The 12782-nt window shown below is 32.0% G+C and overlaps 1 protein-coding gene across 6 annotated transcripts in view; it reads right to left on the bottom strand.

Moving 5' to 3' along the window:
• Window positions 1-12782, bottom strand: part of trio (trio Rho guanine nucleotide exchange factor) — a 2234512-nt gene that overhangs the window by 1448372 nt on the left and 773358 nt on the right. For all 6 annotated transcript variants that reach the window (XM_069828117.1, XM_069828118.1, XM_069828113.1 and 3 more), the window contains one exon: window positions 7352-7561. In XM_069828117.1, the coding sequence (XP_069684218.1) occupies window positions 7352-7561 (210 nt within the window). The remainder of the gene's footprint in view (window positions 1-7351; window positions 7562-12782) is intronic.

Genomic DNA, 12782 nt, shown 5'->3' with positions numbered 1-12782 from the left:
AAATAATGGAAAAATGACATAAAATTAAAAGAAAATGACATTTAAATATTATTCAACTCGCACTACAACTTCTTAAAAATTAGTCACCTTGTTTCAATGACTGCCCAAATTGAAATTTGACTAAAATAAAGGAAAAGGACAGGCAACAAAATAAAGGTTTCAAGGGAAAAATATAGATTTTCATGAGGATTTACAATGTGTTTCAACCTGGTGTGGTCTATGTCAGTGCCTTCATCTTCTGTCGCCAGACCTTCCAGATGAGGGACTGTAAATGATAAAACAAATTGTGGGCGCAGTGTGTATTTTTGCAATCTTTGTGTTAAAAATACTGTCTACTGTCTACTATAGAAGATTCCTTCCGAACCATATTGGGGACATAATGTCCTATCGTCCAGGAAATGGTGAAAGTTCCCCCCTCTTCCAAATATAAATTCTAAAGACACCCTGGTACCGACAAAGGAACAATAGTGGTCAAAGCCCTCACTTAAACTAAGTTGTTGTGAAGCATTTTATATTACTTCCGTTGTGTGAAATGAGGCCTTCAGTGGAATGAGGGATGGACTTTTAGAGTTTGTTTCAAACTATAAAACTTGACCTTCACTGTTATTCATCTATTCAGTAGGTAATTATTACTGATCTATTTGCTTAGAAAAAGATTTAACAGACCTATAGGTAAAGAAGTAAGTAAAATACATTTCAAATGACCTGAAAGATCTTCAAAATATTAAAAATGACCAAAAAATTCCGAAAAAATAATATAAAAATGACTTATTACTTCAAAAACGTAAAAAAATCCAAAAAATGCAACATAAGAAATTATTTTTTATGCTGATATTAACATAGAAAGGATTTCCATATTAATAGATATCATCCTAATGTGAAACATAAGAAGATGACTTTTCATCAACATCCGCCCCCTATTCATTATCATTACAATTAGGTTTTGAGGTTTGATCTTTTATCAGTGAAACATTTCAATAACACTCAAGGGAGGAATAAGAATAATAGAGAAGCTTAATACAACACATCACTTCAGTCTTTGGTCCTGCATTAAGCTAAACAACGAAATGTGACTCACAATCCTTCAATTTGGCTCTCAGTTTGGGGTGAGTCAGATATGGCAAACAATTTCTTTTTTTAAATTTTGAGGTGAGTAAAATAGATAGGTAAATTTGATTTAATTCCGAAGTGGGTCAAAGTCGTCAGATTGTTCTTTTTCACTGAACTTTTGATTTGAGTCAGTAATAGCAAAAATAGTAATTCTTTCCTAATTTTGAGCTTAGTCAGAAATGACAGCTATTATTTTTGATTTTGAAGTCTGTCAAAAACAGCAGATGAATATCGTTTCTAATTTTGATCCTGGTCACAAACAACAGGTAGCATTTCTTGATTATAATGCTGGTCGGAAATAGAAAGTAATGTTTCTTAATTTTGATGCTGAACAGAAATTACAGGTAAATTTATTCTTGTTTTGAATCGAAAAAAAAAGTTCTGTTATATACAATATACATCAATACACAAATAATATATCTCACTTTGTATTAAAAGCCCTCACAAAAATTGTACCATTGTTTAAAATTTATAAGAACCTATATTACTATTTAAAATTTAGAATTTTCTACGATGATTAAAACTAAATTTTTAAGCAGCTTTAATCTTCAGTAGGCCAGAAAAGGAAGATAGCTTCTTCATTAATTCTGAGATTGGAAGAAGGATAAGTTTTCTTAATTTTGAAGTGAAACAGAATTTTAAAAAAATCTTTCTGCTTCCATTTGCTACAGGATCGAAGCTTTACTTGTATGACAAAAATCTTATGGAGGTTTTACTGTACTCCAAATTTCATCGAGACAAGTGTGCATCTATGGTGGGGCTACATGGTGTATTCTTTAAATCAAGCTTGTTGTACAATTAAAATGTAAAGCAAAAAAAATTTCTTTACTTCTTCTTTAATATTAAAATAAATCATTAAATGACAGTCAGAGCGATAGAAAGAGGAGAGTAAAATATAGGTATTTCAAGGGAGGAAACAAGGGGTGTGACGTATGGGCAAGAGAAAAATTACCATGACAGCACTGCGGCATCACCCAATGGTTTCCACTCAAGAAACCTACTTGCTTGCTTTCCACGAAGTGTTTGTTCTATTAGCACATGGCAACTTATACAGTAAATAGGGGATTCTTTATACAGAGTGTTCCCGGGCTAGTGTTACAAACTTTCAGGGATGATGGGGAAGGGCACACTTATCAATTTGAGATAAGGAACCTTTCGTCCAGAAATGACTGAGTCGAAAGTTATAAGCAAAAATAGTTCTGTGGAAATGAAATAATTTTATTCCTTGACTGCCTCCGTGGTCTGTTGGTCAGCATGCTGGCTTCCAGATCAAGAGGTCCCGGGTTCGATTCCCGGGCTCGGCTCTCGGTGAATTTTTCTTGAAGAAGAAAAATTCCCTGGGTGTCTGGGGTCTGGAAATTTGTATGAATGTGAGTGTGAGTGTGATTGTGAGTGTGCCGGGTTAATATTAATTAACCAATCATCACAAAATGTAAAAATACATCAGGACTGTCGCTGGGCAGTAACCTGAACACACGTTTCAGCGTCACATTGTTGACAAGTAACTCCATCTGTTAGCACAACCATAAAGCATCTAATAGATGCTATAGAGTTACCAACAACGAGAAAAAAAAAATTATTCCTCTGTACATCTTATTTATGTGTATTTATCTGTACATCTTACACATACTGTATTCATCTGACGTTGTTTACGTTGTCTACTTACAGTATTCCATTCAGTGTGTTGTCTGAGGGGTGGGGGCAGGAAACTACACTAAAGCAATGCAGATAGCGTAATGTGTAACGGACATGGTCGGTCCTGATATGCACGTCTGTAGACAGCAGTGTATGTGTACAAATTGCAGTGTCCAGTCGATCAGTCCTAGTGAAATGGAGGAGTACACGAGAGCGGAATAAGCAGACCTGATTTTTAAATACGGATGAGCCAATGGGAACCAGTAGACATCATAGATTATCTATCAGAAAGCTCACGTAAAAGAAAATTAAACTCACTTCTTGAAACTTATAATCTTAGTCACACAGTAAGTTTTCCAACCAGAACACAAGCTGGAAGTAGTACTGCCATTGATAATATATTTATAGATAAAAGTAGATTGAATTCCTATTCAACAGTACCATTAGTCATTGGCCTTTCTGATCACGATGCACAAATTCTAAGTGTTTTCAATATGAGTGAAAAATTCCAAAGTGTTAATCTAAAAATAAAAAAAAGGATTATAAATGCTGAATCTCTTCATCATTTAAATACATGTCTACAAAATGAATCTTGGGAAAATGTATATAGTACCGATACCATTGATATTAATACTAAATTTAATGCATTTTTCACTACATTTACGAATTATTTCAATGAATGTTTTCCAGTCAAGGTGGTGAAAAAATGTAAAAGTAAAAACATGTGGATAACTCAGGGAATTAAAATATCATGTGCTAGAAAAAGGAATCTATATTTAATGAGTAGGAATAGTGATGATCCTCATGTTCTTAATTATTACAAGAATTACTGTAAAACTTTGACAAAAGTTATAAAAGATGCAAAGAAAATGTATCTGAATGAAAAAATACAAAATTCAGATAATAAGATTAAAACTATTTGGGATATTATTAAAAATGAAACTAATCGATATTCAAAGAGTGAAAATATTACTTGCATTAAAGTCAATGATAGTAAAATAGATAACCCAAAATCAATTGCAAATCATTTTAACGACTTCTATATAAATATTATTCAGAACTTAAACATTCAAGATTGTGCAGAAGATGCTGCACTTGGTTACCTAACTGATGCATTTAACACTGAGTTTTTAGGTCTCAAATTTATTCCCACTACCGCAGCAGAAATCATGCATGTGATAAAACAACTAAAAACAAAATATTCCTCTGGATATGATGAAATTCCAAGTAAAGTTCTGAAAGCTTGTTCTGAAATATTATCCCCTCCGTTAAGCTATCTATGCAATTTGTCAATGCAATGTGGTATTTTTCCAGAAAGACTCAAATATTCAATAGTAAAACCAATATACAAAAAGGGAGATAAATGTACTATTGCTAATTACAGACCCATATCATTATTAACAACATTTTCAAAAGTGTTTGAGAAAGTTATGTATAATAGATTATATCATTACCTGGAGTCCAACAATATATTAGTTTTAGAACAGTTTGGATTTAGAAAACAAAAATCGACAGAGAATGCTGCTTTTAGTTTGGTGGATGAAATACTAAATTCATTAAATTCGAAACTACATGTAGGTGGGATTTTTTGTGACTTGGCTAAAGCATTTGATTGTGTAGACCATAGTATATTAGTAAAAAAATTGAAGTTTTATGGCATTAAAGATGAGATGTTGGGTTGGTTTACATCGTACTTATCAAATAGAAAACAAAAAGTAGAAATAAATGTACCAAATAGTCATAAAGTTACTTATTCAGAATTTAGAAATATTAAACATGGTGTCCCGCAGGGGTCAATTTTAGGTCCATTGTTGTTTCTAGTTTATATTAATGATTTAGCCTTGACCATAAACAATTCATCCCATGTAATTTTATTTGCAGATGATACAAGTGTAATTATTTCAAGCAAACAATACGATCATTTTATAAACACTTCTAATACAGTGCTGAATCTAATGAATGAATGGTTCCATGCAAATAAACTAGCACTTAATGTTGATAAAACCAGTGCAGTCAAATTTAGTACACACAATAGTGCTCAGGTTTCCTACAGTATTCGATTAAATGGAACTCATCTCAAAGAATCTATAAGCACAAAGTTTCTTGGTTTAGAATTGGATAATCACTTGAACTGGAAAACGCATATAGAATGTATTACTCGTAAATTGAGCTCTGCCTGTTATGCATTAAGATCCTTATCTACTATTGGTGATATAAACTTACTTAAAATGTCATACTTTGCATATTTTCACTCTGTAATGAAATATGGATTAATACTCTGGGGTAACTCGTGTGAAGCTAAACACGTTTTTGTTTTACAAAAGAAAGCTATAAGAATAATGGCCGGTGTGCATAAAAGGACCTCATGTAAAAATATTTTCCGAAACTTAGAAATCTTGACTTTACCTTGTGAATACATTCTTTCCCTAATGATGCTGTATATTAAGAACCAAGATAAATTCAGTACTAATCAAGACATTCATCATTTTAATACAAGACATAAATCAGATCTTCATCTACCCTCTGTTAGTCTAAGCTGTTTTAAAAAAGGAGTTCGCTATTCATGTATAACAGTCTTCAATGCACTGCCTAATTATCTTAAAGATTTGAAGAACAACGAGAAAAGGTTCAGAAAAGAATTAACCAAATTTCTACATACTCATACCTTCTACACAATTGATGAATTGTTTATGCTTGTGAATTGAATTATTCTACTTAAATGACATGTACAATTTTATATAGCTCAACTAAAATATGTTTTTATATTGACTTAATCTGTTTACTATGTATTGTATTTTTTGTTTAGCATAACTGATGAATTGTATGTACTGTAAATTGAATAGTATACTGTATAGGTCAACTGATGAATTGTTTAAGCTTATAAATTGAATTAATCTACTTCATATGAATTGTATAGCTTAACGAAAATAAGTTTGTAAATTGAACTAATTTGATTGTATATGTTTGTATAGTTTGGCTGATGAATTGTATATGTTCTTAAAATGATTACTAGTAAGTGTAGCTCTACTGATGAATTGTATATAGACTTACTGTAAATTGAATGATAATATGTATAGCTCAACTGATGAATTGTTTATGATTATAAATTGAATTAATCTACTTGATATTAATTGCACAAATTTGTATAGCTTAATGAAAGTATGCTACTTTGTATTGTATATATATGTATAGATTTGGCCGATGAATTGTATATGCCTTAAATTGAATAGTAATCTATATAGCTCTACTGATAAATTGTTTGTGTTTGTAATTTGAAGTAGTTTGCATGATATGTATTATCAATTTCTGTATATCACAACTGGTTGAATTGTTTATGCCTTAAATTTAATTAAATTGTTTTGTATTATAATATAGCTCAACTTATGAATGATCGTTTGCGTTTGTAAATTTAATAATCTGATTGGCTATGTATTGTATACTTTTAGTAGAGCCATCGATGTTGGTCAGTCGACAGACTCGCTGGGCTGCTGATCCGGAGCTGCGTTCGGGCTTGGGTTGGATCCCCCTTTGGACTTTGGTTTCTTCGGAGGTTTTCCCCAGCCGTGGGACTGAAGCCGGATGGTCTATGGCGAGTCCTCGGCATCAACCCTTTTGATTTGATTACCCCCTTTGATTTGATTACCTGGTTGGGTTTTTCCGAGGTTTCCCCCACCGAAAAGGCAAATGCCGGGTAATATTTTGGCGAATCCTCGGACCTCATCTCATCTCACTACATCTCGCCAAAATGTAAAAAAATGTAAAAAAATTGTACAAAATTGTAAAAATTGGAGAAAATTACTAAATTGTAAAACTATAAAAATTTGTAAAAATTGTAATTGTAATATTGTAAAATGTTGACATGTTCCACATCTTAAAGCTTCATTGTTCATGTAAGATCTATGGAATAAAATAAATGAATGAATGAATGAATGAATGAGACAAGCTCACAGATTGTATCGGGGCAAGTACCCATGTAGGAGACATTCGGCCCATACCATCTTTCCACGACTGTTCCAAAGGTTATGGGAAGGAGGGCACGTGGTGCCAAATTACAATTCCATTTCCACACAACTATTTTTGCTTACAACTTTCGATTCAGTCATTTCCGGACCATGGTTCCTTATCTCAAATTGATACATGTGCCCTTCGCCATCATCCCTGAAAGTTCGTAACACTAGCCCGGAAACACCCTGTATAATATAACTTGTACCTAAGATTCTGAATAAATATTTCAGTTTTCATTTGTCTAATAACAAACTATGGTCTTTAATGTTATAATTTAAACTAAATTACCTTCTGAATATATAAACTTCTACACCTGTGGAGTAATGGTAAGCGCATCTGACCGCGAAATTACGTGGCCCGAGTTCGATTCCAGGTTGGGACAAGTTACCTGGTTGAGGTTTTCCTCAACACAATATCAGCAAATGCTGGATAATTTTCCGGGCTGGATCCCGGACTCATTTCACTGGCATTATCACTTTCATCTCATTCAGACGCTAAATAACCCAAGATGTTGATGAAGCGTCGTAAAATAACCTACTAAAATAAAATAAAATAAAATAAATAAACTAAATTAGCTTCTGAATATATAAACGATTCGTACTTGTTTGACGTCCTCTTGAAAGAGCCGAAGAGCTAGTCGCTGATGAAGTTTAATCTTCTTAGCATGCCACTTCTGCTCAAGGGTTCGATGGTGGTTCAGAATTTGGTGTATAACAGCCAACACGTGACTCGCACCCTCGGAATAGTCTGCAGCAGGATTTCCTGTTTGCCGACCTGTTGCTTCGTAAACCACCTGTCCATCAACAGTCACCTGCAAATGATGAATGCCATTTATAAGAAGACATTTTACTTCAATGTTTTACAATAGTTACCAATTAGAAACATCACAGTTTTTTCTTAAATTTTCTGTTATCCTATTAGCCAGTGAATTATTAACTACTAGCGTAAATTTCTTCATTCATGTGTATTATAGCAAATAACACACCTGATACAGAAACACACACAAACATGGATTAGGTATTCATACGTGTTATAACTAAGGAAGTTGCATCATAAAAGTAGTTTACATTTTAGACTTATTTGATCGCAAATTTCCTGCCCGAATAATCATAATATATAGTTTTATAAATTATACTATAAATTATGAAACATACTTATTGATTCCATCTTCAGAAACTGGTGTAGATCGATTTCAATATTAGTTACATGTACAAAGTATTCTGAAGGTCGTTTGGGGCAGTTATATATAGGTTCTCTGAGTCGATTATATAGACCTTAGCAGTTAGTGATCAGTATATAGGTTGGAAATGAAATTACCGTGCAGATTTTCAGAGCAATAGTTAATGTTGTATGTAACAAAAAGTGTAATACCATATTCGTGAAAAGTCCATAATATTTTCGATTTTTTTTTCAAATGTTTAACATCCTCTTATTCGGTAACTACTGCGAGTAGGATCGTGATTTTTATCCATATCGGTAGAAAATCTAATAAAGAATAATTTACCCCACTAGCATATTTCAATAGCGTGAACGGTTTTTGTGTAAATTTAATTTAAAAACCACTAATTATTTCAAGTTACTGAACGATGCAACCAGCTTGCAACATTGTAGCCAGAAAGGGGAAGGGAAGTAGTTCACTAGGGCAGACAGACCTGAGTTCGTTGACCTCTTACATCTGTATTATGAGAAGAAAGAGCAGTGTGTTAGCAGCGACTGCTGAAACTTCCAACTTCATTTTCTAATTAACAGTGCATTTAATCACAAAACGTAATACAGGTTTTCTATTAATTTAAGTGATTCTCGATTTATTTTATTTTCACGCCAAACCTAAATTCGAGCAAAATTGATTTAGAGCCTATAAATAACGTTGCACATATCCTGGGGTTTAAAATACGAAGACAGCGTAAAAAACTTATAAACGAAATAGGTATAACCGAAATAATTTAACATGAAACTATAGCAATTTTGCTGTGACTTAAGAAACAAAAAAATATAAGTGTGAAAAACATATAAGTGCGAAATGTATAAAAGAAGTTTTAATGTACAAGTTTGATTTGGTCTGCCATGTCGAAAAACGTATAACCGAAATAATTTAACATGAATCTATAGCAATTTTGCTGGAACTTAAAAATATAAGTGTGAAAAACATATAAGTGCGAAATGTATAAAAGGAGTTTTAATGTACAAGTTTGATTTGGTCTGCCATTTCGAAAAACATATAACCAAAATATGAATCTACAGAAATTTTGCTGGGACTTAAGAAAAAAAAATATACAAATGTGAAAAACATGTAAGTGCGAAATGTATAAAAGAAGTTTTAATGTACAAGTTTGATTTGGTCTGCCATGTTTACTTAACTATGACTTAATCAAACAAATGGAATTGTGGAAAAGCACCAATCTAAATGACATTTATTTCATTAATTAAAATACAACAAAACAAATAGCATATTAAATAACTCATCATCATCATCATCATCATCATCATCATCATCATAATCATAATCATAATCCGTACTATAGTCATTATTCAAGAATGTTACATGCAATGATTCCTTTTGGCAAACAAAATAATTTTTCTCTCAATATTACAGCAGTCTTTCTAGCATTAAATAAATAATAATATGAATTATATCAAAGGGAAAGATCCCAATAATTATAAGCGTTGGGGAATCGGAGGTAAAGGTTTTCACTTTTCTAGACAATCTGCATTAGTAGCAGTAGAGATGTGTCACTAATGTAGCTCAGTCGGCTGAGGTGCTTGCCTGCCAATCTAGATTTGCGCTCGGGCGTGGGTTTGATCTCGCCAAATACCATCTCGTATCAACAATCCCATCAACACTAAATAACCTAGTACAGTAGTTGATACAGCGTCGTTAAATAACGAACTAAAAAAGAAGTAGAGATGTCGGTTGCTTGCCGCCCTTACCCCCAAAGAAATACCTCTATTACTCATTTCTATTAGAAACTGGGTAAACCTCAATCTAAACGGATTACAATACATCAAAAGAAAAAATTCATGATTCCATTGGAAACAGAAACTGCTATGTTACCACACGTTCCTTAGATGGCCTAGACTATAATAGGCCTACAATGTTAAAATTAAATTTATGTTTTCATAAAATTCCGATTACCAGCTTTCAGTATCAATATTACTTTACATATTGCTCTCCACTGAAACCAAGATATCACATGACTAAATCCTATCTCAAAAGCAAGCACTTTAGGCACGAAATTACTTTAATCAAGTAGTAAGGGTTACTTTGCCACGAAGAATCCAAAACACTAGGCCACCTTTCTTGTGAAATGTTTATGTTATCTTTTTCTCTGATTATGGAACCAAAAGTAGTTTCAAATATTTCTATTTCATCATATGGTTAAACTCCACATGTTACACAATAATTCCACAACCATTAAAACCCGAAATCTCATGCCTCACAAAAGCTTAAAATTAAATATTTACATTAATTTTATGTTTGAGATTATTATTTTAATGTTTATGTTGTACCAATATCACAATAGTCATAAACCCTAAATACAATGAAGTGGAAAGACTAATTACCATGATATTATATAACACATGCTCTTTAATTTATATGCATTGAATTTACACATTAGTTTCAGAAAGAAAATATTATAGGCAATTATTGTAAACAGAAATTTTTAAGAAATATATAAGCTTAATTATTTGTTACATTCTTCTTTGTTATGTTGGATTCAAATGGTCACCGAATGCTTGGAAAACACCATTTGAGGTAAATTCTACTTTCTCATCCATAAGTATAACAAAGTTAGAATAACTGCTAATGCAGTCGTCAGCGTTCCATGAAATTACAACGACCTCTGTATAATTACAGTTTTAAAAAATTCTACAGATACTGAAATTTGTTTATCAGTGTCATAAAAACACATAAATTCGTTTTACTGTAATTAACATTATGTATTACATACTGTATCAGTATTCAGCATTTATTTAATTCTCTCAACATTTTTCTTTTAAAAATTACATATATGAAATATTTATTAACTATAGGTCTAAATTTATACCGATGGAACTGTATTTAATTTAAATCAAATAATCTTACTTCTGTATACAGTCACCAACAATAAGAACAAGTTCTTTCAAAGGTCACAAAAAAAAAAAAAAAACAATGTTCTTGTGACTTAGTTGTAACACAGTCTATTATATACAGTCACGAAGCTTGAGTTGTGAGGTTGCTAGGAACAATAGACTGTGCAGGTATTATTTCGCATTGTCTGTAATGAGGCGATAGTAGCAATCCTAGTGGTTAGCAACTATTAATGGATGCATATTTATTACATATTGAGCTTCGTGACTGTATATACTAGATTGTGGTTGTAATGTGTATAATTTTGTGCCAATAGAAACTTTATAATTTTCACAAGAAGAATCAATTTATTATTAAGTTAATGTCTTTCTTTCGTTCTGCGTTCAGCTTAATGAAATATTACACTTAAATGATTATATTCGATCATAAAAACGTACGGTAATAATTATTTTGATTGAATATTATTACGAAATTTTACTTAGAAAAAACATTACAGGGTACCATTAATTTTACGGTAGCATTATTTTTAAATTAAATTGTTCACCCCTTTTACATACAAAAGCAATATTAGAGAATATTACATGACTTTTACTTTTTCGACCTAATGACACAAATGACCATTCCTTCATTTTGAAGATTAAAGATTTATGTGTATGTAGTTAAGTTGTAAAAAAAAATCTCAACCAGTTATGAAATCACAAGCCTAAATAACATTTAACTGATTTAAATTCACATGTCATATTTCAGATCACTTCCTGATTACTGTATTCAGATACATAGTATTTTAAACAGATGGGTAATTTAATATAATTTTGAAATAAGAATGTCTACATGCTTGCTTGAACTCTGTGTATATTCTCATAACATGCATCTTACACGCTATATTTATGTTAAAGAAGTATTACTAATAAAATTAATGGTTTATGGAGAAAATGAAAATGATCTATCACAACTCCATGTGCTTCACATCTTGTCATGCTTTTGAGGATTACAATTCATAAGGAAATGCAGAAGAGAAAATTGGAACATCAGTTTCGAAACATGTCCCTTTTAACTTTGAATCTAATCTCTTGAAAAAATATTTGAAACTCACCCAAAGAAATGTGAAGAATATAAACAGGCATGAATACTTGTTTATGTTGGTGCTAGTTGACCTTTATCTTAAAAATCCATAAGAATATGTGGAAACTTCTTTGGTCAAAGTATTGCAGTAGAATTACTTGTAAGAATTTTTTTTATAAAAGGACAACAGTTTGGATATCCTTTTGCGATAAAATATTTTTATATGTACCTACTTTATTTAATTTCTTTTGATGTGGTATTTCACAGTTTTCTATCTCTATTTGAAAGACAAAACGCATTAGTCCGAAAATAGGATGATGTCATAAGAATGGTGGTCAGTGGAGATGAATTTAAAAGTGTATGACTTTGTGGAAGTTTTGAATTCCCTAAGTTACACAGAATGAAAGTGAAATAACCTTGCAGATTGAAAGGGACGATAGGGTACACGTAAATGAATAGAAAACCTATATTACGTTCTGTGATTAAATGCACAGTTGATTAGAAAATTGAGTTGGAAGCTTCAGCTGTCTGACAACATCGCCGCTAACACACTGATCTTTCTTTTCGTAATACAGATGTAAGAGATCAACGAACTCAGATCTCTTTCCCTAGGTGAACCTCTCGCTCTCTGACTACAACGTTGCAATCTGCTCACATCATTCAGTGGCATGAAATTAGTGGTTTTTTTAATAAATTTAGACGAAAACCGTCCATGCTATAGAAATATGCCAGAGGAATAAAGATTCTTTATTAGATTTTCTATCGATATGGACAAAAATCACGATTCTACTCGCATTAGTTACCGAATAAAAGGGTGTTAAAAATTTAGAGAAAAAAAACTTTTCTATGAAAACTATGAACTTTCCACTAATATGGCATTACACTTTTTTGTTACATACAA

This window comes from Periplaneta americana, chromosome 6, assembly GCF_040183065.1.
Source record: "Periplaneta americana isolate PAMFEO1 chromosome 6, P.americana_PAMFEO1_priV1, whole genome shotgun sequence".
Taxonomy (NCBI): domain Eukaryota; kingdom Metazoa; phylum Arthropoda; class Insecta; order Blattodea; family Blattidae; genus Periplaneta; species Periplaneta americana.
This window is presented reverse-complemented; position numbering and strand designations above follow the sequence as displayed.